Source organism: Hemitrygon akajei, unplaced genomic scaffold (assembly GCF_048418815.1).
Source record: "Hemitrygon akajei unplaced genomic scaffold, sHemAka1.3 Scf000091, whole genome shotgun sequence".
Taxonomy (NCBI): Eukaryota; Metazoa; Chordata; class Chondrichthyes; order Myliobatiformes; family Dasyatidae; genus Hemitrygon; species Hemitrygon akajei.
In genome coordinates this window covers 1,662,104-1,689,781 of record NW_027331977.1, presented here as the reverse complement: position 1 = coordinate 1,689,781, position 27,678 = coordinate 1,662,104, and the positions used below count along the sequence as shown (strand labels likewise).

At 44.2% G+C, this 27,678-nt stretch overlaps 1 protein-coding gene across 1 annotated transcript in view; it reads right to left on the bottom strand.

The window, feature by feature from the left end:
* Positions 1-27,678, bottom strand: part of LOC140722858 (uncharacterized) — a 247,995-nt gene that overhangs the window by 203,495 nt on the left and 16,822 nt on the right. Inside the window, exons 6-9 of the mRNA XM_073037498.1 lie at positions 21,663-21,809; positions 19,441-19,638; positions 18,831-18,950; positions 4,299-4,418 (exon numbers count right to left, since the gene is read on the bottom strand). Of these exons, the coding sequence (XP_072893599.1) occupies positions 4,299-4,418; positions 18,831-18,950; positions 19,441-19,638; positions 21,663-21,809 (585 nt within the window). The remainder of the gene's footprint in view (positions 1-4,298; positions 4,419-18,830; positions 18,951-19,440; positions 19,639-21,662; positions 21,810-27,678) is intronic.

The window sequence follows — 27,678 nt, the reverse complement described above, 5'->3', positions numbered from 1 at the left end:
GAAACATTGCTGTGCCCCATCGACAAACATTACGATGGAATGAATGGTATTAAATACTACCACAACAAAATAATAAGTAGCTGGCATGTGCCATTGCCGAATTTGCTGCATTGCAGTATCTGTGGTTGTGACACGACCCCTCTCTCTAGGCGCAGCCCCAGAGGCCCCACAAACCTATGTCTGCTAGAAGTCCCCAATGAGGGACTTGCCCAAGATGTTCTTAAGAGATGCTGGTAGATGGGTGCCATGGTGTGTACTGCCAATAGCAGAGCCAAAGGCCTCCACGTAGAGACTGAGACCAGCGCTTTTACAGAGATTGCTCGACCAAGTGACACGGTAAGACAGATCATTCTGAAAATGAGGACTCTCCGATTGGAGCTAAATGGGCATCTGCATCAACAATAAATCTAATAGAAAACGAATAGACCACCCAGAAAGACCTGGAAACTCGAGATGCAGGGACGACCCGAGAAACCTGGGGTACTTGAGAGGGAGACGTGAGGAACTCGAGAGGAAGGGAGACATGGAGATTCAGAGGGACGGAGTGACCTGAGAACCCCAAAAGACCCAGAGACCTGGGAATCCCGAGAGACTGAGAGACAGGAGATTCCGTGTTGTGACATTGTCTGTGGAGCGAGGTAAATAAGTGTCTGATTTGGGTGTTCAATGAGTGCACCGGCGAGGTGTGAGAATTCTGTGTTGGTATCACTCCTTACCTCTCTGGACAATAAATGGCCAAGTGCCAACTTGGAGAGTCCTAGTTATCATAGGCTCAGAATACTTTCGGGATTATGAGACTATGGCAGACCCGACCTCTCAGATGCTGGATGACTGATAACATTAAAAACAAACAGCGACTGGTAGAGAGTCTGAGAGACCCGGCTGCTGACGCAGTGAGATCTTTGAAGACACAGGACGCTTTGGCTTCTTCTTCCGTGGGGCACGTGCAAGCACCAGAAGATGTTTTATTTTGGTGCGAAGACAAGCCCAATGGAGCTTATGACGTGATTTCTAACATAGGTTACTGAGCCTGCTTCGATTCGAGAAGGTGAGGACTATGCCTTATCTCCCCTAGGGTGATCCCCAGCCCAAGCGCTTCAATGGGACATTCCTAGACGTGATCGGAACCTTGAGATAAGTAAACAAGAACAAATGAAATCAACATTCTGAGCCACGGCTACAACTGGACACAGAATGAAGCTACCGGGTATTCGTCGTACTATCTGACGTTTGGCCATGAAGTGAGTTTGCCCGTTGCTCTCTATTTTGGGACTGGCGGCGAAGATTTTCCACAGAACACTAATATGAAATATGTGTCTAGTGTTAGAAGGAAGTTGCAAAGGCTTACAAACCAGCTGATTTTTCGGCTACCTAGCAGAATCAATCAAATAGGAAAAGGGATGATCAAAGGGTTGGGTTCTGCCAATTGTTACCTGGAGACAGTGTCCTCATAAAGAATTTGGGGCTACCTGCGAAGCATATGTTGGAGGACCCTATGTTGTCGAGAGTCAGATGCAAAACATACCCGTTTTCCGACTGGGACAGAGGATCGGAATGAACCTGTCAACAAACTCCATTCGAACCGCTTTCTAACTCTGGGGCAAGAGGAGTGTTTTGATCCAGAACCTGACCTGGACCCTACACCTCATAAGAGGATTCTGTGGCAATATGAAAGAACTGACTAACAATCAGCAGAAAGGGCTGGATCAAAGCTAAGCACTGAATTTCATACGGACTCAGAGGATGAGGAATTGGGAGTGTGGTATATGCTGCCCTTTGCAATCTCCCCAATCACTCAAGACGATACCTCCAATCCTCCCACTGATGAGGCGAGTGTAATGGGCAGAACTGGCAACAGGCAGGGAGGTTTGCGGTCAGACAATGACGGGTGGCTGGACTCTCAGGTAACTGGGCATGTTGTCGAGCCCAGCCAAGTGACAAAGTGACCTGAGTCGTCGGGAGACACGAGTAATGTCAGGGAGGGGCCTCCCCATTCAGACAAGAAAGAGCCCAGGTAGTGCCTGAAACTGAAAAAATAAATAATTGGGTAAGAAGGTCTCAAAGAGTCAAAAAAAATTGCAGATTAGTTGGGCTATGTCGCTCCAGGAGAAAAGAGTGTAGCATCTGTCCCCTTGGTGAGATACATCACTGCCATTTACACCTCGAGCTGAGGTCCTGGTGTCACGACATTTCTGTAAGAACTTGTATTATTCAGGAAGGGGTAATAATTTCCCTGAAAGCCATGGGGGACATGACTAATTTTGATGGGAGACAGTGTAAAGTTTTCACTGCTAGCAGGATGATATTTGTGTGGAAACACTGTTTGGGGTATGATTCGAGCTAACGGATGCTTTGGTATGCGAGCCATCCAATCAGGTGAGCGGTATTTTTATCTGTGTGCCTGACACGGGTGTGAACTGTGGTCTTTCTTCAGCGGGAGATGATGAGGGAAGGCGCTGGAGAGAACCGGTGGTAGTGTTCAAACCAGTGGGGACCGTGATTCGATGGAACAGGCTGTAAAGTCTGCTGAGGAACAGTGAATAGAACATGTGGAAGAGTAGAGCAGCAACCTGTGCGCAATTAACTGCTTATTTATAATTCGCCCTTTCTTGTTTTCTTTTTGCTCTTTCTTTAGTTAAGCTAGCATTCATAAATATAATTCTTGTAATCGTATGCAGTGTATTGTCTGTTATTTCCTGGCATTGAGTTGTAACAGGGTCAATAATTACACAGCATTCACACTTTACCTGGTTTGGGTGGGAGTGATATCCCAATCGCACAGATTTGGCGGGATGGGAGTTTGTATTTCCTAGAGTTACACCGTCCTAGGAAAGTATACTATCATACGATACACGTTAAGCTTACTGGTCTGTAGATACCAGTGTCAGTGAGGTCACCCTTCTTATACACTGAGATAATGTTAGCCCACTTCCAGTCCTTACAGGATTCAACATTCTTAACCGACTTTTTGAAAAAACATGTTATAGGTTTATATATTTAATCACAGACATCTTTAAACACCCTTAGATATCTGTTGTCTGTCTCTGGAGATTTATTACATTTCAGGCTTTTCAGCTTCAGCAGGACCTCACTTTCTAAGATCTCTAAGTCACTTTACAAAATCTTATTTTTCCCTACACTTACTGGTAATCTGCTATCATTTTGCAGCTGAATACATTATCAAAAATATAAAGTAAGAATATCGGTTATGTACTTTTTGCATAATTTAATACCGTATTATTATTGCCATTCACTTAACTTCCTCCTTGATTATTAAAGAATTTACTATTAAAGTATTGAAAAATATCCTGGGGTCAATCGTAACATAATGAATAATATCATTCTCAACCTGTCCTTTGGCAGTTTTGATTTCCATCTTGACAATAACTGTCATAGTTTCATATACCCTTTGGTTAACACTATTACTATTTTCTCTGTATTCTTCATATTGCTCTCTTTTCTTCAATTGTTTTATCTACATCTTTATTCTTCCATGTAGTTGATCTATTGTTTTTTTCTGCTTCTCCCGATCTTCAGAATAAAAGTTTCCTGCAGTTCATGTATTAGCTCTTTAAATCGAACACATTTTTCCTCAACTGACTCAACGTCAAACTATTCCTTCCAGTTTACCTTCTGAAATTTTTAGCACATCTGTGCAAAATTTGCCTTTCTGAAATCAATGTAATATCTTTAGTTTTTACCGATATATTCATCAAAAATAGTTCAGGTCCAAACATGATCTGATCACATTTTCCTATAGGGTCAACATCATCCTTACTGATCATTCTGTCCTGATAGTTACAGGATATCAATCTCCCCTCATGTCGATGCATTAATACACTGGGTCAAAACAACAATCATTTAATAACTGAATAAATTCACTTTCCTGCAATCCATGCGCCCTTGCATTCCCCACTGAATATTTGGGTAATAACTATAACACCACCTTCAGAACTTAATTATCTAATATTCTGATCGAGTTTTTTATGAGCTCGATCAGCATTAAGGGGTCTATAGCAAACACCGAATATTATTCCTTTTGTCTTCATGCTTTCAATTCTCACCCAGATATCTTTCACTAAGTCTTGATTCATCTCCTATTATATGCAGCCTCATGTTTAAATTTTCTCTTATGCACATGGCTACTCCGCAAACTTTAGGATCTTGCCTATCTTTCCAAGTACAGTTTATTCTTTAATACTATATTCATCGCCATACTTTGAAGTGATCATCAGTATTTCTTTTTCTTTTGTGGAAGAAACAATTGGTATAATTGGTGCAGAGTACATCTCACTCACCATTTTTAGATTTCTTCGTAGTAACTTTGACTATTGATTTGTTCGGAGGTACTGGTGGCCTGACGTCTTCTTCCGGAGGGGTGATGGTTCTAGAAACTTCTGCAATGTTCTCACCAGAACCTTCGTGAAGGACATGAAAGGGTGAGATTAACTGCAATATCTGTACTGAAATGGATCTATTTTTTGAAGTTATATCAGAACCTTCAAATAATGAAAGAATACACAGTTAAGGGGGAAGAGAAAGACAGGTTTCTTTCGAAACGAGACATGGTCTATAGTATGTGTGCCTGTAATTGCACGTTGTTCACTACAGTTATTCTGCCCATTTTCCCCTTCAGCATGTTCATAACCGTTCCGACATTTACCCCAGAATTTATGCCAGAATTCCATCACGAAACATCCACCAGTTATTCCACCTATGAATGAGAAAATGATACCAACAGTGATCCAAGTGCTTCTGCACCGTTGCTCTGCTGTACTTTCTGTAAATAGGGAATGACACAGACATTGTTGATCTCATACCAGAGGAGGCAATTCGCCCACAAATACAAAATAGCATGACAAGTAGGATCCACTGGACCACACAGTCTGTCTTTTACATATTTATATAGTATTGATTCAGGTCTTCTATCTATTTGTTCATAATTGAATGGGATCCAGGGAAGTTTGGCCAGGTGGATTCAGAATTGGCTTGCCTGCAGAAAGCAGAGGTTTGTTGTGGAGGGAGTACATTCGGATTGGAGTGTTGTGACTGGTGGTGTCTCACAAGGATCTGTTCTGGGACGTCTACTTTTCGTGACTTTTATTAATGACCTGGATTTGGGGGTAGAAGGGTAGGTTGGCAAGTTTGCAGACGATACAAAGGTTGGTGGTGTTGTGGATAGTGTAGAGGATTATCGTAGATTGCAGAGAGACATTGATGGGATGCAGAAGTGGGCTGAGAAGTGGCAGATGAGGTCAACCCGAAGAAGTGTGAGGTGGTACACTTTGGAAGGATAAACTCCAAGGCAAAGTACAAAGTAAATGGCAGGATACTTGGTAGTGTGGAGGAGCAGAGGGATCTGGGGGTACATGCCCACAGATCCCTGAAAGTTTCCTGACAGGTAGGTAGGGTAGTTAAGAACACTTATGGTGTGTTAGCTTTCATAAGTCGAGGGATAGAGTTTAAGAGATGTGATGTAATGATGCAGCTCTATAAATCTCTAGTTAGACTCTGGTTGGAGTACTGTGTCCAGTTCTGGTGGCCTCACTATAGGAAGGATGTGGAAGCATTGGAAAGGGTACAGAGGAGATTTACCAGCATGCTGCCTGGTTTAGAGAGTATGGATTATGATCAGAGCTAGGGCTTTACTCTTTGCAGAAAAGGATGATGAGAGGAGACATGATAGAGGTGTACAAGATATTAAGAGGAATAGACAGACTGCACAGCCAGTGCCTCTTCCCCAGGGCACCACTGCTCAGTACAAGAGGACATGGCTTTAGGGTCAGCGGAGGGAAGTTCAAGGGGGATATTAGAGGAATGTTTTTCACTCAGAGAGTGGTTGGTGCGTGGAATGCACTGCCTGAGTCAGTGGTGGAGGCAGATACACTAGTGATGTTTAAGAGAGTACTAGACAGGTATATGGAGGAATTTAAGGTGGAGGGTTATATGGGAGGTAGGGTTTGAGGCTCGGCAAAACATTGTGGGCCGAAGGGCCTGTAATGAGCTGTACTAGTCTATGTTCTATGTTCTATGAATAAGCTGGGATGGCAGATTCAGGCAATTTGATCTCACGGGCTTGCCTGTCTTATCTAATTACCAAAACACACCGATGGTTATCCTGTACAAAATTGAGCACAACACATTCTCCAGAAACAACTTAGACAAAATCTGCAGGTGCAGGAAATTCAAAAAACACACACAAAACGATGCAGTCAGAGCTGGAAGGTGGGGAGGGGAGGAAGAACTACACAGTGATAGCCTAACTGCGACGTCGTTGGGAAGTGGTGAAGTTAACAGCTGGGAAGTTCATTAGTGAATGAAATACAGGGTTTGAGAAGGGGGAACCTGATGACTCCTCATCCCTTTTTTTCCCCCAGTCCTGATGAGGGGTCTCAGCTTGAAACGTCTACTGTACTCTTTTCCGTAGATGCTGCCTGCCCTGCTGAGTCCCTCCAGCAATTCATGCATGTTTCCTAGATAATGTTCTTCATTTCCAAACAACCGCAAAATGAATTTAATGATACGTACGGAGATCTAAGACCATATGTCTGGATCTCGAGGAACAAAACAGAATGCGTGTGTTTGAGCCGTCTGGGACATTTCGTATTGTGGCAAAAGGGAATAAGAAGTGACCTTATAGAGGTGTATAAAACAAAAAAGTCACAGAAGTGAATTGTTTAATAGTGACATGTAACGTAATGCTTAACTTTTTAACTCTTGATCGTAGTCGATATATATTAATATACAACCCAAGGAATTTGTAGAGACAACACTGAAAAGGCAAATATATTGTCAGTGAAACATTGAGGAATATGGACAAATAGATTAACTCATCGTTGGCATATGTATAGTACTCGTTTTGGAATGAAGGTTAACATCGCATTTGCTTTTCTCACCACAGAATTATCCTGAAAATTAACCTTTAACGAATCCTGTACAAGGAACCATTTCCATTTCAGCCTCATATTTTTGAACTTTCTCTCAATTTAGAAAATAATCTTCACGTTTATTCCTTCCTCCAGAGTGAATGATTATACAGTTCCAATATTGTATTCTATCAGCCTTTTCTTTGTCCATTCACCTAATCTGCCTAATCATTTTGTAGTCTGTCTGACTCCACAGAACTACCTTCTTCTCCACCTGTCTTAGTATCACCAAAAAAAGCTTCCGTCTCCAACTCATTGACATATGAAGCAACATGAAGCCATCCCAATAGAGGCCACTGTGCAACACCACGAGAGAAAAAAAAACAGGTTTCTTTATTCCCATTCATTGCCGCTTGTCAACCAGCCACTGCTCGCCTTGCCGGTATCTTTCTCGAAGTACCATGGGCTGTTGAATTATTAAGCAGCCTCATGTGTGCCACTTTCCTGAAGGACCTCTGAAAATCCCATTGCACAAACTTAACCGATCTCCGTTGTCTATCCTGCACGTTATTTCTTCAAGGAATTCCAACAGATTTGTCATACCAGTTTTCTCCCTTGAGGAAGCCATGATAACGGCAGCATATTTTATCATGTGCCTTCAAATTTCTCAATACTACATTCTGAAAAAATCGACAGTATCTTCCCAAACACTGAGATCAGACTAATTGGCCTGTAATTCCCTTTCTTCTGCAGCTTTCCCTTCTTGAAGGCCTCTGAGATTACTAGAAGTTTCCTGTAACCGTTCCACAATCTAGTGGCTGCTAAAAGATTCCTCCTCAAACTCTTCAACCTGTTCTTTCAGCACCCCCGGTCCAGGATCCTTATACATGTTCAGGAATTTCAGTTTCCATGTAACCTTCTCTCTAGCAATGACACCTTCACATTTTTGACCCCTGACACATGGAAGTTCCACCATACTTCTAGAGTCTCCAAAACTGAAAAGGATGCAAAATACTTAAAGAAGGCGGAGCTTAGTCATGATGGCGGTAAACGGCAACTCATTTTCTTACATCTTCGGAAACATTTTTATCTTTTGAAGACGTTGATCTGGAGTTACAAGCGGTCTTTGTTTCTTTGCAGGAATGAGATCCGCTCTCGAGGCTTCAGGACTGGCCGTTACCCAACATGCCATGGCCAAAAAGCTTAGCACGCCTTTGGAGGCCTGGGATTTCAGGGCTCTGGAGACGGATGGGCCAGCGATAGGTGTTCTGGTATCTTTCTCAAAGTACCATGGGCTGTTGAATTGTTAAGCAGCCTCATGTGTGCCACTTTCCTGAAAGACCTCTTAAATTCCCATTGCACAACCTTAACCGATCTCCGTTGTCCATCCTGCACGTTATTTATTCAAGGAACAGGAGATCATCTTTCCGTGGGAATCAAAATATATTTGAATGTGTGCCCAGAGATCTAAGATGCTTGAGCACAGAGGTCTGAAAAAGCGAACGCAGCTGAATCTTAACACCGTAAACCAGCGAGTTATTGTTATTTTTCATGTATCCCCTGTCGCTGTGATACAGAGACATTTCTTTCTCCCTACGTTCAGTGGAATACAAGGTTAGCGAGTTGTCTTTGGGGTACTGCAAGTCTATGACTTTCCTGTTGCTTTGATGCACACTTCAGTTCTCGGTGTGGGTACCGATGCTTTTTTATTCCAGGTAGGGGGAAAGGGGTGTTGCGTGCTGCCGCTTATGCGCTGGAGAGAGAGGAGCTGAAAGGGACTTTGGGGTTCTATCATTTGACTGTCATTCATTCTCTGTGGCACTCCTCTGTTTTCGTGGATGGTTGTGAAGAAAAAGCGTGTCAGGATTTATATTGCATACATTTCTCTGACGTTAAATGTACCTTTGATACTTTGAAACATTTGAAGTTCCTCAAGCACTTCCCAAATCACCTTAACCGTCCTGAACATCTTGAGCAAACATTCCCACAAGGATTTTGAACCTCCTCTCCTTCATGTGTAACCTGTCCCTTTTGTAAGGGCCGTACCTTCCCGAGAACAGATCCCAATGGTCCAGAAATTTGAACTCCTGGTTTACTAACACCGGCTCCACTTCCTCGGCTACACATTCAGCTGCCACATCATCCCATTCTTACCCACACTGGCGCATGGCACTGTTAACAATCCGGGACAACTACCTTTGAAGTCCTGTTTTTCAGCTGTCTACCTAGCACCCCAAACCCTCTCTGTAGAAGGGACTAGTGGGAACTGTTGTTGAAAAAAAAAAGAAATTAAATCATGCGTGATCGTCTTGTACATACTGTATCAAAATGACAGTCATGTAGACAGAGGGGATGATGTGGCTCTATTGATCAAAAGTGAAATAAATCATTAGAAAGCGGTGACACCAGAATGTGTCTAAGCATTGTGGATAGACCTGAGATACTGCAAGGGTAAAAATAATCTGATGAGAGTTATATACAAACCTCCTAACAGTAGAAAGGGTGTTGTGTAAAAACTGCAATGGGAGATAGAAAATGCATGTCAAATTGTCAGTGTTACTATAGTCACGGAGGATTTCAATATACAGGTAGATATGGAAAATCGGGTTGCTACTGAATCTCAACAGAATGATTTTCTAAAGTGACACCAGGTTCATATATGGCTCAAGTTCAGAGGTCGATCGTTCACAGACTTTAATACAAACAGCGCATTAATACAATAACTGTTATAAATAATACTATAAATGCTAGGCCAAACAGGGCCATTAACGAAAACTCTCAAAATGGAAAACAAAGCCTGCACTGCGGCTGAAAATAACTACTAACAATAAAACTAATACGGCTAGAATTCAGAATCAGTTGACTCTGCAGTCCAATGCTTCAAGCAAAGTAGAATGCAAGCAAGCAGCGAAACATTGCTGCATCCAAGTCCACGATGTAGTGAATCGAATTAAATATTGTCACAATGAAATAATAAGTAGGTGACACGTGCATTTTCACGAGCGCAAATGCCCAATCTGCTGCGCTGCCGACTGCATGGTTGTGACAGGGCTCCTCTCTCTCTGGGCGCAGCCCCAGAGGTGCCACAGGCCTAAGACCGCTGGAAGTTCCGGATGAGGGACTTGTCCAAGAGGAAGTTCGACAAAGTGACACTGTGAGGCAATTCATTCTGAAAATGAGGACCCTCCGATTGCTGCTAAAGGGGCATCTGTTTTGACAATAAAACTCACAGAATCCCTGAGCCTATCACAATAAACTTAACAAGCTTAAACAGAAAGTACCAGGAAACCGCATTACAAAGAGCGAAACGCTCAAGAAAAATGGAACAAACTCTGAAACCATTAATAACTGTTGTTAAGCACCAATTAACCAATTCAGGTGCTCTAAAAACCTCAGATCACAATGGTTTGATGCCCTGCACAGGCTTGCAGAAGTCACTACGGAAACCCCTTCCCGATAGCTGGAACCTGACAAATCAGGAAGACCTGAAGACTCGAGATCCAGGGACGACCCGAGAGACCTGGGGTACTTGAGAGGGAGACGGGAGGAACTCGAGAGGCAGGGAGACATGGGGATCCAGAGAGGCAGGGTGCCCTGAGAACCCAAAAGGACCCAGAGACCAGGGAATCCCGAGAGAGTGAGAAACAAGAGAAACTATTGTTGTGACAGTGTCTGTGGAGTGAGATAAAGGAGTGGACTGATTTGGGTGTTCAATGAGTGCACCGGCGAGAGGTGAGAATTCTGAGTTTGTGTCACTCCTTACCCCCCTGGACAATAATTGGCCAAGTGCCAATTTGGGAGAGACCTCGGTATCATAGGCTCAGAATGTTCTCGGGGTTTGCACCCCCGAACGGGAAGAGGATTATGAGAATGTGGCAGAACCAACCTCTCAGATACTGGATGACTGGCAGTGATCTGCTAATGTGAAAAACAAACAGCGACTGGTAGAGAGTCTGAGAGATCCAGCCACTGACGTAGTGAGAACTTTGCAGACACAGGACCCTTTGGCTTCTTCCGCTGGGCACATGCAAACACGAGAAATCATTTTTAGATGCGATAACAAGCCCAAAAGAGGTTATGACAGGATTTCTAACGTACGTTACTAAGCATGCTTCGGTTCGAGAAGGTGGGGACGACGCCTTATCTCCCTCCGTGTGATCCCCAGCCCATCTTTTCAATCGGACATTGCTAGATATGATCAGAACCTTCCGATAAGAAAACAAGAACAAATGAAATCAACATTCTGGGCATCTGGTCCAATGATACAACTGCACACAAAATGAAACTACCAGGTATTCGCCTTGTTATCTGATGTCTGGCAATGAAGCGAGTTTGCCCATTTCTATTTCTATTTTGGGACTGGCGGTGAGGATTTTACGCAGAACACTAATATGAAATACGAAATATATGTCTAGTATTAGAAAGAATTAAAGGCTTACAATCTAGTCGAGTTCTCGGCTACCTAGCAGAATCAATGAAATACGAAGAGGGATGATCAAAGGGTTGGGTTCTCTCAACTGTTGCCTGGAGACCGTGTCGTCATAAAGAACTTGGGGCTACCTACGAACCATATGTTGAATGATCGCTGGGCTGCTACACTCTATGTTGTCGAGAGTACCCGTTTTCCTACTGACAGCAGAGGGTGGGAATGGACCTGTCAAGAATCTCCATTTGCACCACCATCTAACTCTGGGGCAAGAGAAGTGTGTTGACCCAGAGCCTGACCTGGACCCTACACCTCATAAGGGGACTCCGCAGCGACATGAAAGAACTGACGGATAATCAGCGGAAAGGGCTGGACTGATCTAAGCATTGAATTTCATATGGACTCAGAGGCTGAAGGAATGGGGGTGTGCGGTATATGCTGCCCTTAGCAAACTCCCTAATCACTGAAGAAGATATCTCCAAACCTCCTCATGCTGAGGTGGGTGTAATGGACAGAACTAGCAACAGACAGGGAGGTTTGCGTTTAGACAATAACAGGTGGCTGGACTCTCAGGTAACTGGGCATGTTGCCAAGACCCGACAACCGACAAGGTGACCAGAGTTATCGAGAGGCACGAGTAATGTCAGGGAGGGGCATCACCATTCAGAAAAGAAAGAGCCCAGGTAGAGCCTGAAACTGATGTATTAAATAGTTGGATAAGAAGGTCTCAAAGAGTCAAGAAACCTCCACATAGCCTGGGCTATGTCGCTCCTGGGGAAAAATGTGCAGCAGCTATCCCCTTGGTGAGATATGGTACACCTCGATCGGATGTCCTGGTGTCACGAGATTTCTGTAAGAACTTGTATTAATCAGGAAGGGTAGATAAAGTAAGAATGCAGGTACAGCAGGCAGTGAAGAAAGCTAATTGCATGTTGGCATTCATAACAAGGGGAGCTGAGTATAGGAGCAAAGATTTCCTTCTGCAGTTGTGCAGAAGCCCTGGTGAGACCGCACCAGAAGTATTGTGTTCAGTTTTGGACTCCAAATTTGAGGAATGACATTCTTGCTGTTGTGGGAGTTCAGTGTAGGCTCACAAGGTTTATTCCTGGGAAGGCGGGACTGTCATATGTTGAACGATTGGAGCGACTGGGCTTGTATACACTGGAATTTAGAATGATGAGGGGGAATCTGATTGAAACATATAAGATTACTACGGGATTGGTCACACTAGAGGCAGGAAACATGTTCCCGATGTAGGGAGAGCCCTGAACCAGAGGCCACAGTTTAAGAATAAGTGAAAGGCCATTTAGAACGGAAACGAGATAAAAGTTTTTTTCACCCAGACAGTTGTGGATGTGTGAAATGCTCTGACTCAGAAGGCAGTGGAGGCTAATTCTCTGGATGCTTTCAAGGAAGAGTCAGATAGAACTCTTAAAGATAACGGACTCAAGGGATATGGGGAGAAGGCAGGAATGGGGTATTGATTGTAGAAGATCAGCCATATTCACAGTGAATGGCGGTGCGGACTCGAAGGGCTGAATGGCCTACATCTGAACCTATTGTCTATTGTCTATGTTTCTCTCAAAACCATGAGAACATGACTACTTTTGATGAGGGATAGTGTAAAGTTTTCACTGCTAGCGGAATGTTATTTCTGTAGTAGCAGTGTTTGGGGTGTGGTTAGAGATAACGGGTGCTTTGGTATGCGAGCAATCCAATCAGGGGTGGTATTTTTTTAGTGTGAACTGTGGTCTATGTTTGGTGGGAGATAATGAGAGAAGGTACTGGAGAGAACCGGTGGTAGGAGTCAACCCGGCGGGGACCGTGAGTCGATGGAGCAGGCTGTGGAAATTTGCTGAGGAAGGGTGAAAATGACATTTAGAAGAGTTGAGCAGCACCCTCTTCTCATTTAACAGTTTAATTTTAATGGGCCTTTTTCTGTTTGCTTTTTGTGTTTTTTTTCTTTATTTATCATTCAGAGATATAATTCTTGTAATCATATGCAGTGTGCTGTCTGTTATTTCCTGGCACCGAGTTGTAACAGGGTCCCAAATTACAGAGTATTCACACTAAAAGTGGCTTGGATGGGAGTGACGTCACAATCACATGGATTTAGCGGGACCGGAGTGGCTTACACAGCCCTCGGATAATGGAGTTTCATACTATACACGTTAAGCTTACTGGTCTGTAGTCACCAGGGTCAGCGAGGTCACCCTTCTCATACACCGAGATAATGTTAGCCCATTTCCAGTCCTTTCAGCAGTCTTCACTGACTGTCTGAAAACTCGATGCTATAGGTTTGTATATGTAACGGGGGGTTTCTTTTTCATTGTTACTGTGTATGTAATCAAAATGGCGTCTTTGTTTTGTTAAAAGTAGGAATGCTGGCGCCTGTGTTAATAGTAGGAATGCTGGCGCCTGTGTTAATAGTAGGAATGCTAGCGTCTTTGTTATGATAAGTGCTGGAAGCTTGTTTGGGACTGTAAACTGATTGTTGGCGGGGATTTTGGGGAGTCGGCGTGATGGAGTGAGAGAGAGAGGACGGGATGCTGGAAGCTGTGCGACGGAACCGTCCCCGAGCGGGGGGTGGGGGGGGAGATCCCCGGCCCAAGGTTTTCGGTGAGGAGAGGAGACGGAGACAGAGGAGTGTGGAGCTTCTGGTCGACCACCGTGGGGGTCCCAGGAGGCGGGTCGAGGAAGTCGGAGGGGATCGAATGCCAGAAGACTTAAGTAATTGAGCTCCAACGGTTGTGCCCGAAGTGGTTTGGACTTTGATAAGTTTGGCGCCGTTTCTTTTTTTTCTCTTATTCATATATACTGTATCGTTAGTAATCGCTTAGTTATAGTAATCTTTATAAATTGTACTCATTTAATCGCATATGGTGTACTGTCTGTTTTTTGGGCGAGGCGGGGACATCACACAGCATCCACACCAGCTGATTACCCAGTTTGGCGGGGCCGAAGGCTGCTCCCCCTAGACTAGAACGAGTTTGAGCGATGCCTGAGGCGACCCAGGGGTTACATTGTGGGGTGCTGGTCCGGGATTGATTTCTGTGGAAGCTGTGTGATCGCCCTCTTTAAATTATGTCTGCAGCGAAGAGCTGGCGTGCCTTTGTGGTTGTGCGATTGCCGGTTATCTCTGCATGTGTGTTGGGTGGGGTGGCTGCTGTTGGTAGCCCGGAGGTCGTTGTTCGAGTTCCGACTAGCGCTGACGAAAAGGTGGTGGGGCCATGGGCTGTCCATGCTGTTAAGAGAGCGAGGAAGGTCTGGTTGGAATGTTTCAGCAGTGGTGGGCTCCGCCCGGTTGTTGGAATAATGTCCAGCCCTAAAGGGGCGGAGACGTGGGCGGAGCAGACCTCTCAGTTGTTGGGTGAGTGGCAGTGCTTGGCTGAGGGAAAGCGACAGGGATTGGTTGAAAGATTGAGTAGGCGGGCTGGTAGCGTTGTTAGAACTGTCGGGCGCAATTACCTCGAAGTGACAGCTGCCAGTTCTGGAAAAGTGTGGGAAAATGCGTGTGGTTCGACTGGAAGTCAAATGCCACAGCTGGGGGGCTTATCATATCCGTGGCAGGAGATTGGTGGGAAGTTTTTAGGGTATCCCTTTTGGTTAAGAGGGAAGATAAATTGCTTGCGGAGACGGGGATTTGTCAAGGGGATCAGTTGTTCCGTTGATCCGAGAGATGTCGGGAAACGTAGAGGAGGCCCAGTGGGGGAACGGCTTGGGGTCTCTGGGGGAGCACGTTCCCAGCAATGTACCAAGGAACTCCCGCAAAGAACAGACCCTATTCCTGAAGGCTTAGAGGGACCACGCACTCAGGTGTTGTTACGGATGGATGGAAGTCAAGTTAAAGCCATCCTCGGCACCAGGGCACCGGTTAAGTTGCTGTACAGTTTGTTTTATAACCGTTTTTGGAAGCCTTTACCCTTGACGACATTGACGGCACTGGAGATTTGGGGTACCAGTGCCGGTGATTATAAAGACGACGGTTGTTGGTCAGTGAAAATGGAGTTCTTAGAGGCAAATGTGGAGGTGACTGTGGTTCGTGAATCGTTAATGCTGATGTGTCCGGACACTGGTGAGACGGGCAGCGTTTCGGTTATGGAGAGAACCAATATCCTGTTGGTGCGCTCGGGGGCCTGCCCGGAGGAGGCGGGTGAGCGCTGTTTGGAGGCATTATCGATGCACCCAGAGTTTCGAGCTGCTTGTGCGGACGTGTGTAGCAGCATTGGGCCGATACCGAATTCAAACAAGAGCCGGTGGTGGTATGGCCTGGAGGAGTATCTGAGGGTGAGACCCTCTTAGTGGACGCTGCGAAATACCACCAGGGAGGGGAGTTGACTGCTGAAGACACCTCGGTGAGGCAGAGGTTGCGGCGACTGGCCCCTACAGCGTGGCAGACGTAGGCAGCGTGTGTGTGGCTTATATTGGGCCGTAGAGGCGATGGCCTATCTGAGTGGTGCGAAGAGGTTTAAGGTGCTGGATCTGAGGAGTGGATGTTGCCAGATCCCGATGAGTGGGGCCGACAAGGAGAAGACGGCGGTTATAAGTTCCCTAGGAGTCTTCCAGTCCGAAAAGATACCACTGGGTATCTCCAGAGCCCTTGCAACCTTCCTGCAGGGCATGTGGAAGACCATGGGAGTGTGGAGGCGTTTGGAATTTTGACGTATGTGGATGATCTCTTGGTATTTGGATTTGCCTCAGGAGAATATGAAGTAAGGGCGTTGCAGGAGCGGCTGAGAACTACAGAGTTAAAGTGTTTTCTGGACATGTGCCAGGGCTGGCGAAGGTCGCAGCTCGTGAGTGTCTGTCTCTACGGAATCGACAGTTCAAATGAAGTGCAAACCCTTAAGGTTGATCCGGAAGAAGTCATGAGGAGAAAAAAAGCTGGAGAGAAGTGCAGTGAATACTGAACTGGAGGGTGACCAATCTTTAACTGCTGCTTTTCAGGTCGGGGTGGAAGAAGCTGTTGGAGTAACTGCATTCCAGATTGAGATGGCCGGGATGCAGGAGTCAGAACTGCTGAGCCAGGGGCCAGAGAAGATGATAATCTCAATTGCAGGAGGCTGAAGAGACTGCAGGAGCAGTGCAGGTCACGTGTTACCGTTTGGAGAAGATCAAACAGCAGCTACCGATCAAAGAAATGAGGAAGAATACGGATTCAAAGGCTGATGTGCTGGATGTGTGGTACATGCTGCCTTTTGCTGATTTCCCTCGATTGAGGAAGAGACCTCTGGCCCTTCTTCCACTGAGTCAGGTGTAGTGGGAAGGGTTAGCTGTGTGCAGTGTGGGGCATGAGTGAGAGGTTGAAAGAGGAGTTGGTAGTGGACCCAAGGTATCCTCAGCTGTGTCCTAGCCTAAGGGATTAGGTGAGGGGGGTACGGAGGTCTCGGAAGGGTTAGGGAACGCCCAGATAGTTGGCCTATATAGCGCCTAAGGAACAGGGCGTGAGGTTTACTGTGTGGGGAGGAGATGTCACTGCTTGTGCTTGGGTTACGGTGTGTTGGCAGGAAAGGTGACGAGTTATCTAATAGTCATGAGGACATGACTTTTATTTGGTGGGGGGAGAGTGTAACGGGGGGTTTCTTTTTCTTTGTTACTGTGTATGTAATCAAAATGGCGTCTTTGTTTTGTTAAAAGTAGGAATGCTGGCGCCTGTGTTAATAGTAGGAATGCTAGCGTCTTTGTTATGATAAGTGCTGGAAGCTTGTTTGGGACTGTAAACTGATTGTTGGCGGGGATTTTGGGGAGTCGGCGCGATGGAGTGAGAGAGAGAGGACGGGAAGCTAGAAGCTGGGCGACGGAACGGTCCCCGAGCGGGGGGTGCGGGGGGTCCCCGGCCCAAGGTTTTCGGTGAGGAGAGGAGACGGAGACAGAGGAGTGTGGAGCGTCTGGTCGACCACCGTGGGGGTCCCAGGAGGCGGGTCGAGGAAGTCGGAGGGGATCGAATGCCAGAACACTTCAGTAATTGAGCTCCAACGGTTGTGCATGAAGTGGTTTGGACTTTGATAAGTTTTGCGTTGTTTCTTTTTTTTCTCTTATTCATATATACTGTATCATTAGTAATCGCTTAGTTATAGTAATCTTTATAAATTGTACTCATTTAATCGCATAAGGTGTACTGTCTGTTTTTTGGGCGAGGCGGGGACATCACACAGCATCCACACCAGCTGATTACCCAGTTTGGCGGGGCCGAAGGCTGCTCCCCCTAGACTAGAACGAGTTTGAGCGATGCCTGAGGCGACCCAGGGGTTACATATATATAATCACAAACCTCTTTACATATTGTTTGTCCCTGGAGAGTTATTAACTTTCAGCCTGTTAGGCTTCAGCAGGATCTTATTGTCTCAGATCTCTAAGTCACTTTATAGAATCTTATTTTCCCCTACACTTACTGGCAAAAAGCTATCATTTTGCAGCTGAATACATTGTCAAAATATCAGTAAGAATATCCATTATGTACTTTTTGCATAATTTAACACCCTATTATTATTGCCATGCACCTAACTTCCTCCTTGATTATGAAAGAATTTACTATTAAAGTATTGAAAAATATCCTGGGGTCGATCGTAACATAATGAGTAATATCATTCTCAACCTGTCCTTTGACAGTTTAGATTTTCATCTTGACAACAGCTGTCATAGTTTCATATACCCTTTGGTTTACACTGTTACTATTTCTCTGTATTCTTTATGTAGCTTCCTTTTCTTCAATTGTTTTATCTACATCTTTATCCTTCCATGTAGTTGATCTATTGTTTTTTTTTCTGCTTCTCCCGATCTTCAGAATAAACATTTCCTGCAGTTCATGTTTTACCTCTTTAAATCGACCCCATTTTTCCTCAACTGGCTCAACGTCAAACTGTTCCTTCCAGTTTACCTTCTGAAATTTTTAGCGCATGTGTGCAAAATCTGCCTTTCTGAAATCAAAGTAATATCTTTGGTTTTTACTAATATATTCGTCAAAAATATTTCAAGACCAAACATGATATAATCACATTTTCCTATATGGTCAACATCTTCCTTACTGATCATTCTGTCCTGATAGTTACAGGATATCAATCTGAATGGGCCTCCCCCTTAACAATCATTTAATAACTGAATAAATTCACTTTCCTGCAATCCATGCGCCCTTGCATTCTCCACTGAATATTTAGGTAATAAAATTCTCCCATAACTATAACACCACCTTCAGAACTTGATTGTCTAATATTCGGATGGAGTTTATTAAAATCTCGATCAGCATTAAGGGGTCTATAATATACACAGAATATTATTCCTTTTGTCTTCATGCTTTCAGTTCTCACCCAGATATCTTTCACGAAGTCTCAATTCATCTCCTATGATATACAGCTTCAAGTTTAAATTCTCACCTATGCACATGGCTACTCCTCCACCTTTACGATCTTGCCTATCTTTCCTAGTACAATTTATTCTTTAATACTATATTCATCGCCATACTTTGAAGTGATCATCAGTATTAATTTTTCTTTTGTGGAAGAAACGATTTATATAATTGGTGCAGAGTACATCTCACTCACCATCTTTAGATTTCTTCGTAGTAACTTTGCCTCTTGATTTGTCCGGAGGTACTGGTGGCCTGAAGTCTTCTCCAGGAGGGGTGATGTTTATAGCAACTTCTGCCATGTTCTCAGCAGAACCTTCATGAAGGACATGAAAGGGTGAGATTAACTGCAATGTGTGGTGGTGTCATCCGTCTGTCTCGAGAAACCATGGATCTGCGCCTGGAGTTTCCAGGGAGCAGGCCTGGGCAGGGTTGTATGGGAGACCGGCCGTTGCCCAAGCTGCAGGCCTTCCCCTCTCCACGCCACCAATGTTGTCCAAGGGAAGGGCACTAGGACCCATGCAGCTTGGCACCGCTGACGTCGCAGAGCAATGTGTTGTTAAGTGCCTTGCTCAAGGACACAAACACGATGCCTCACCTGAGGCTCGAACCAGTGACCTTCAGGTTACTAGTCTGATGCCTTGCCCACTAGGCCACACGCCAACACTAACTGCAATATCTGTACTGAAATGAATCTGTTTTTTGAAATTATATCAGAACCTTCAAGTAATGAAAGAATACACAACTAAGGGGGAAGGAAAACACAGGTGTCTTTCGAAACGAGAGATGGTCTATAGTATGTATACCTGGAATTGCATGTTGTTCACCAAATTTATTCCGCTCGTTTGCCCCTTCAGCAAGTTCATAACCGTTCGGATAACACTTATACCAGTACATATGCCAGTATTTGTACATGAAAAATCCAGCAATTGTTCCCGCTATGAATGGGTTAACGACAGCAACAGAGATCCAAGTGTTTCTGCACAGTTCCTCTGCTGTTTTTTCTGTAAACAGAATGACACACACATTACTGATAACATACCAGTGAGGAAGCAATTCGCCCACAAATACAAAATAGCTTGTGAAGTAGAATCCACTGGACTACACAGTCTGTCCTTTACACATATATAGTATTGATTCTGGTATTCTGTTTATTGGTTCATAATTGAATACTCTGGAACGACAGAATCAGGCGATTTGCTCTCACAGGCTTGCCTGTCTTATCTAATTACCGAAATAACCTGATGGTTATCCTCTACAAAATTGAGCACAACACACTCTCCAAAAACAACCAAGGAAAAAAACTGCAGATGCTGGAAATCCAAACAACGCACACAAAATGATGGAGTCTGAGCTAGAAGTTGGGGAAGCGGAGGAAGAACCACACAGTGATAACGTAACCGCGAGGGCGTGCTGAAGGGGTGAAGTAAAGAGCTGGGAAGATGATTAGTGAATGAAATCCAGGGATTGAGAAGGGGGAATCTGATGACTCCTTATCCTTATGTTCCCAGTTCTGATGAGGGGTCGCAGCCTGAAACGTCTACTGCACTCTTTTCCTTAGATGATGCCTGCCCTGCTGAGTCCCTCCAGCAATTCAAGTAAGTTTCCTAGTTACTTCTCGGCATTTCCAAACAACCACATTATGAATTTAGCGATATGTATGGAGATCTAAGTCCATATGTCTGGATCTCGAAGAACAAAACAGTATCCGGGAATTTGAGCCGTCTGGGACATTTAGCATTGGGGCAAAAGGGAATAAGAAGTGACGTTATAGAAGTGTATAACACAGAAAAGTCACAGAAGTGAATTGTTTAATAGCGACATGTAATGTAACGCTTAACTTTTTAACTCTTGATCGTGGCCAATATATATTAATATACCACCCAAGGAATTTATAGAGACAACACTGAAAAGGCAGATATATTTTCAGTGAAATATTGAAGTATATGGACAAATAGATTAATATATCGATGGCATAAGTATAGTATTCGTCTTGGAATGTAGGTTAAATTCGCATTTGCTTTTCTCACCACAGAATTAGCTTGAAAATTAACCATTAATAATTGTGTACAAGGAACCATTTCCATTTCAGCCTCATGTTTTTGAACTTTCTCTCAATTTAGAAAATAGTCCTCATTTATTCCGTCCTCCAGAGTGAATGCTTATACAGGTCCGATATTGTATTCTATCAGCCTCTTCTTTGTCCATTCGCCTAATCTGTCTAAGTCATTTTGTAGTCTTTCTGACTCCACAGAACTAACTTGTTCTCCACCTACCATGGGCTGCTGAATTGTTAAACAGCCTCATGTGTGCCACATTCCTGAAGGACTTCTGAAATTCCCGTTGCACAATCTTAACCCTTTCACTGTTGTCTATCCTGCTTGTTATTTCTTCAAAGAATTCCAACAGATTTGTCATACAAGATTTCTCCCTTGTGGAAGCCATGCTAACTGCAGCATATTTTATCACGTGTCCTCAAATTTCTCGGAACCACATTCTTAACAATTGATGACATCTTCCCAAACACTGAGATCAGACTAACTGGCCTGTAATTTCCATTCTTCTGCCGCTTTCCCTTCTTGAAGGTCTCTGAGATTACTAGAAGTCTCCTGGAACCATTCTACAATCTGGTAGCTGCTAAAAGATTCCTCCTCAAACTCTTCAACCAGTTCGTTCAGAACCCTCGGTCCAGGTGCCTTATATATGTTCAGGAATTTCAGTTTCCACGTAACTTTCTCTCTAGCAATGACACTTTCACATTCTTTTGCCCCCTGACACCTGGAATTTCCACCATACTGCTAGAGCCTCCAAAAGTGAAAAGGATGCAAAATACTTAAAGAGAGCAGAGGTTAGTCGTGATGGCTCTAAACAGCGACTCCTTCTCTTGCATCTTCGGAAACATTTCTAACTTTAAAATCTCTTCTTTTTTTTCAGGGTTATTTTGAAGACATTGATCTGGAGTTACACACTGATTTCAATTCTTTGCGGGCATAAGATCCACTCTCCGGTCTTCACAACTGGCCATTACCCAACATGCCATAGCCTAAAAGCTTATCTCGCCTTTGGAGGCCTGGGATCTCGTGGTTCTGGAGACGGGCGGGCCGAAGATCAGTGTCCCGACAGGAGATCATCTTTTCATGGGAATCAAAAGATATTCGAATGTGTGCCCAGAGATCTAAGATGATTGAGCACAGAGGTCTTAAAAAGCGACTCAACTGAATTTTAACACCGTAAAGCAGCGAGATGTTTATATATATATGGCTACTGCAAGTCTATGACTTTCCTGTTGCTTTGATGCACACTTCAGTTCTCGGTGTGGGTACTGATGCTTTTTTATTCCAGGTAGGGGGAAAGGAGTGTTGCTTGCTGCCGCTTACGCACGGGAGAGAGAGGAGCTGAAAGGGACATTGGGGATCTAACATTTGACTCTCATTCATTCTCTGTGGCACTCCTCTGTTTTCGTGGATGGTTGCGAAGAAAAAGTATGTCAGGATGTACATTGCATACATTTCTCTGACATTAAATGTACCTTTGATACTTTGAAACATTTGAAGTTCCTCAAGCACTTCCCAAATCACCTTAACCGTCCTGAACATCTTGAGCAAACATTCCCACAAGGATTTTGAACCCGCTCTCGTTCAAGTGTAACCTGTCCCTTTTGTAAGGGCCGTACCTTCCCGAGAACAGATCCCAATGGTCCAGAAATTTGAACTCCTTTCCTTTGACCCCAGCTCGAATTCCTCGGCCAGACATTCAGCTGCCACATCATCCCATTCTTACCCACACTGGCGCATGGCACTGTTAGCAATCCGGGACAAATTCCTTTGAAGTCCTGTTTTTCAGCTGTCTACCTAGACCCCCAAAACCTTTCTGTAGAAGGGACTAGTGGGAACTGTTGTTGAAAAAAAAAAGAAATGAAATCATGGGTGATTGTCTTGTACATACTGTATCAAAATGACAGTCAGGTAGACAGAGGGGATAATGTGGCTCTATTGGCAAAAAGTGAAATAAATCATTAGAAAGAGGTGACATCAGAATGTGCCTAATCATTGTGGATAGACCTGAGATACTGCAAGGGTAAAAATAGACTGATGAGAGTTACATACAAACCACCTAACAGTAGAAAGGGTGTTGTGTAAAAACCGCAATGGGAGATAGAAAATGCATGTCAAATTGTCAGTGTTACTATAGTCACGGAGGATTTCAATATACAGGTAGATATGGAAAATCGGGTTGCTATGGATCTCAACACAATGATTTTCTAAAGTGACACCAGATTCATATATGGCTCAAGTTACGAGGTCGATCGTTCACAGACTTTAATACAAATAGCGTATTAATACAATAACTGCTATAAATAATACTAGAAATGCTAGGCCAAACAGGGCCATTAACGAAAACTCTAAAAATGGAAAACAAAGCCTACACTGCGGCTGAAAATAACTACTAAGAATACAACTAACACCACTAGAATTCAGAATCAGTTGACTTTGCAGTCCAATGCTTCAAGCAAGGTAGAATGCAAGCAAGTAGCGAAACATTGCTGCATCCAAGTCTACGATGTAATGAATGGAATTAAATACCGTCACAATGAAATAATAAGTAGGTGACACGTGCATTTTCACCAGCGCAATTGCCCAATCTGCTGCGCCGCCGAATCCATGGTTGTGACAGGGCTCCTCTCTCTCTGGACGCAGCCCCAGAGGTGCCACAGGCCTAAGACCGCTGGAAGTCCCGGATGAGGGACTTGTCCAAGAGGAAGTTCGACAATGTGACACTGTGAGGAAATTCATTCTGAAAATGAGGACACTCCCATTGCTGCTAAATGGGCATCTGTTTCGACAATAAATCTCACAGAATCCCTGAGCCTATCAAAATAAACTTCACAAGCTTAAACAGAAAGTACCAGGAAACCGCATTACAAAGAGTGAATCGCTCGAGAAAAACGCAACGAATTCTGGAACCATTAATAAGCAATTCAGGTGCTCTAAAAACCTCAGATCACAATGGTCTGGTGCCCTGCACAGGCTTGCAGGAGTCACTACTGAAACCCCTTCCCGATAGCTGGAACCTGACATACCAGGAAGAACTGAAAACTCGAGATGCAGGGACAACCCGAGAGACCTGGGGTACTTGAGAGGGAGACGGGAGGAACTCGAGAGGCAGGGAGACATGGCGATCCAGAGAGGCAGGGGGCCCTGAGAACCCAAAAGGACCCAGAGACCAGGGAATTCCGAGAGAGTGAGAAACCAGAGAAACTGTTGTTGTAACAGTGTCTGTGGAGTGAGATAAAGGAGTGGTCTGATTTGGGTGTTCAATGTGTTCACCGGCGAGAGGTGAGAATTCTGAGTTGGTGTCACTCCTTACCCCCCTGGACAATAATTGGCCAAGTGCCAATTTGAGACAGACCTCGTTATCATAGGCTCAGAATGTTCTCGGGGTTTGCATCCCCGAACGGGAAGAGGATTATGAGAATGTGGCAGAACCAACCTCTCAGATGCTGGATGACTGGCAGTGATCTGTTAATGTGAAAAACAAACAGCTACTGCTAGAGAATCTGAGAGATCCAGCCACTGATGAAGTGAGAACTTTGCAGACACAGGACCCTTTGGCTTCTTCCGCTGGGCACATGCAAACACGAGAAATCATTTTTAGATGCGATGACAAGCCCAAAGGAGTTTATGACAGGATTTTTAACGTACGTTACTAAGCATGCTTCGGTTCGAGAAGGTGGGGATTACGCCTTATCTCCCTTAGTGTGATCCCCAGCCCAAGCTTTTCAATCGGACATTGCTAGACATGATCAGAACCTTCGGATAAGTAAACAAGAACAAATGAAATCAACATTCGGGGCATCTGGTCCACTGCTACAACTGCACACAGAATGAAACTACCGGGTATTCGTCGTGTTATCAGATGTTTGGCAATGAAGTGAGTTTGCCTAATTATATTTCTATTTTGGGACTGGCGGCGAGCATTTTACACAGAACACTAATATGAAATATGAAATATATGTCCAGTATTAGAAAGAATTAAAGGCTTACGAGCTAGCCGAGTTTTCGGCTACTTTGCAGAATCAATGAAGTACGAGTAGGGATGATCAAAGGATTGGGTTCTCTCAACTGTTGCCTGGAGACCGTGTCCTCATAAAGAACTTGGGGCTACCTGCGAATCATATGCTGAATGACCGCTGGGCTGCTACGCCCTATGTTGTCGAGAGTACCCGTTTTCCTACTGACAGCAGAGGGTGGGAGTGGACCTGTCCAGAATCTCCATTTGCACCACCCTCTAACTCTGGGGCAAGAGGAGTGTGTTGCCCCAGAGCCTGACCTGGACCCTACACCTAATAAGGGGATTCCGCAGCGACATGAAAGAACTGACGGATAATCAGCGGAAAGGGCTGGACTGAAGCTAAGCATTGAATTTCATATGGACTCAGAGGCTGAAGAAATGGGGGGTGTGGCATATGCTGCCCTTTGCAAACTCCCCAATCACTGAAGAAGATATCTCCAATCTTCCTCATGTTGAGGCGGGTGTAATGAGAAGTACTAGCAACAGACAGGGAGGTTTGCGTTTAGACAATAACAGGTGGCTGGACTCTCAGGTAACTGGGCATGTTGCCGAGACCAGACAACCGACAAGGTGACCAGAGTTATCGAGAGGCACGAGTAATGTCAGGGAGGGGCATCACCATTCAGACAAGAAAGAACCCTGGTAGAGCCTGAAACTGATGTGTTAAATAATTGGATAAGAAGGTCTCAAAGTGTCAAGAAATCTCCACATAGCCTGGGCTATGTCGCTCCTGGGGAAAAATGTGTAGCAGCTATCCCTTTGGTGAGATATGCTACACCTCGATCGGATGTCCTGGTGTCACGAGATTTCTGTAAGAACTTGTATTAATCAGGAAGGGTAGATAAAGTAAACATGCAGGTACAGCAGGCAGTGAAGAAAGCTAATAGCATGTTGGCATTCATAACAAGGGGAGCTGAGTATAGGAGCAAAGAGGTCCTTCTGCCGTTGTACAGGGGCCCTGGTGAGACCACACCTGGAGTTTTATGTTCAGTTTTGGTCTCCAAATCTGAGGAAGGACATTCTTGCTATTGAGGGAGTGCAGCTTAGGCTCACGAGGTTAATTCCCGGGAAGGCGGGACTGTCATACCTTGAAAGATTGGAATGACTAGGCTTGTATACACTGGAATTTAGAAGGATGAGAGGGGATCTGATTGAAACATATAAGATATTTAAGGGATTGGACACGCTGGAGGCAGGAAGCATGTTCCCGATGTTGAGGCAGCCCTGAACCAAAGGCCACCGTTTCAGAATAAGTGAAAGGCCATTTAGAACAGAAACGAGATAAAACTTTTTTTCACCCAGGCAGTTGTGGATCTGTGGAATGCTCTGCCTCAGAAGGCAGTGGAGGCTAATTCTCTGGATGCTTCCATGAAAGAGTTAGATAGAACTCTTACAGATAGCAGACTCAGGGGATATAGGGAGAAGGCAAGAACGGGGTACTGATTGTAGATGATCAGCCCTAATCACACTGAATGGCGGTGCGGGCTCAAAGGGCTGAATGGCCTACTCCTGAACCTATTGTCTATTGTCTATATTTCTCTCAAAGCCATGAGGACATGACTACTTTTGCTGAGGGATAGTGTAAAGATTTCACTGCTAGCGGAATGCTATTTCTGTAGAAGCAGCGTTTGGGGTGTGGTTAGAGATAACGGGTGTTTTGGTATGCGAGCAATCCAATCAGGGGTGGTATTTTTTTTTGTGCCTGACACCGGTGTGAACCGTGGTCTATGGTCAGCGGCAGATAATGAGAGAAGTTACTGGAGAGAACCGGTGCTAGGAGTCAACCCGGCGGGGACCGTGATTCGAAGGAGCAGGCTGTGGAAATTTGCTGAGGAAGGGTGAAAATGACATTTAGAAGAGTTGAGCAGAAACCTCTTCGCATTTAACAGTTTAATTATAATGGGCCTTTTTCTGTTTGCTTTTTGGTTTTCATTTCTTTATTTATCATTCAAAGATATAATTCTTGTAATTGTATGCAGTGTGCTGTCTGTTATTTCCTGACACCGAGTTGTAACAGGGTCCCAAATTACAGAGTATTCTGTAAAGCTTGGATGGGAGTGACGTCACAATCACATGGATTTAGCGGGACCGGAGTTTGTATTCCCACGGCTTACACAGTCCTCGGATAATGGAGTTTCATACTATACACGTTAAGCTTACTGGTCTGTAGTCACCAGGGTCAGCGAGGTCACCCTTCTCATACACCGAGATAATGTTAGCCCATTTCCAGTCCTTTCAGCAGTCTCCACTGACTGTCTGAAAACTCAATGCTATAGGTTTGTATATATAATCACAAACCTCTTTAAGCACCCTTGGATACATATTGTTTGTCCCTGGAGAGTTATTAACTTTCAGCCTGTTAGGCTTCAGCAGGATCTTATTGTCTAAGATCTCTAAGTCACTTTATAGAATCTTATTTTCCCCTACACTTACTGGCAAACAGCTATCATTTTGCAGCTGAATACATTATCAAACTATAAAGTAAGAATATCCATTATGTACTTCTTGCATAATTTAATACCCTATTATCATTGCCATGCACTTAACTTCCTGCTTGATTATTAAAGAATTTACTATTAAAGTATTGAAAAATATCCTGGGATCGATCGTAACATAATGAGAAATATCATTCTCAACCTGTCCTTTGACAGTTTTGATTTTCATCTTGACAAAAGCTGTCATAGTTTCATATACCCTTTGGTTAACACTGTATTCTCTGTATTCTTTATTTAGCTCTCTTTTCTTCAATTGTTTTATCTACATCTTTATTCTTCCATGTAGTTGATCTATTATTTTTTTTCTGCTTCTCCCGATCTTCAGCTGAAACATTTCCTGCAGTTCATGTTTTACCTCTTTAAATCGACCCCATTTTTCCTCAACTGACTCAACGTCAAACAGTTCCTTCCAGTTTACCTTCTGGAATGTTTAGCGCATTTCTGCAAAATTTGCCTTTCTGAAATCAATGTAATATC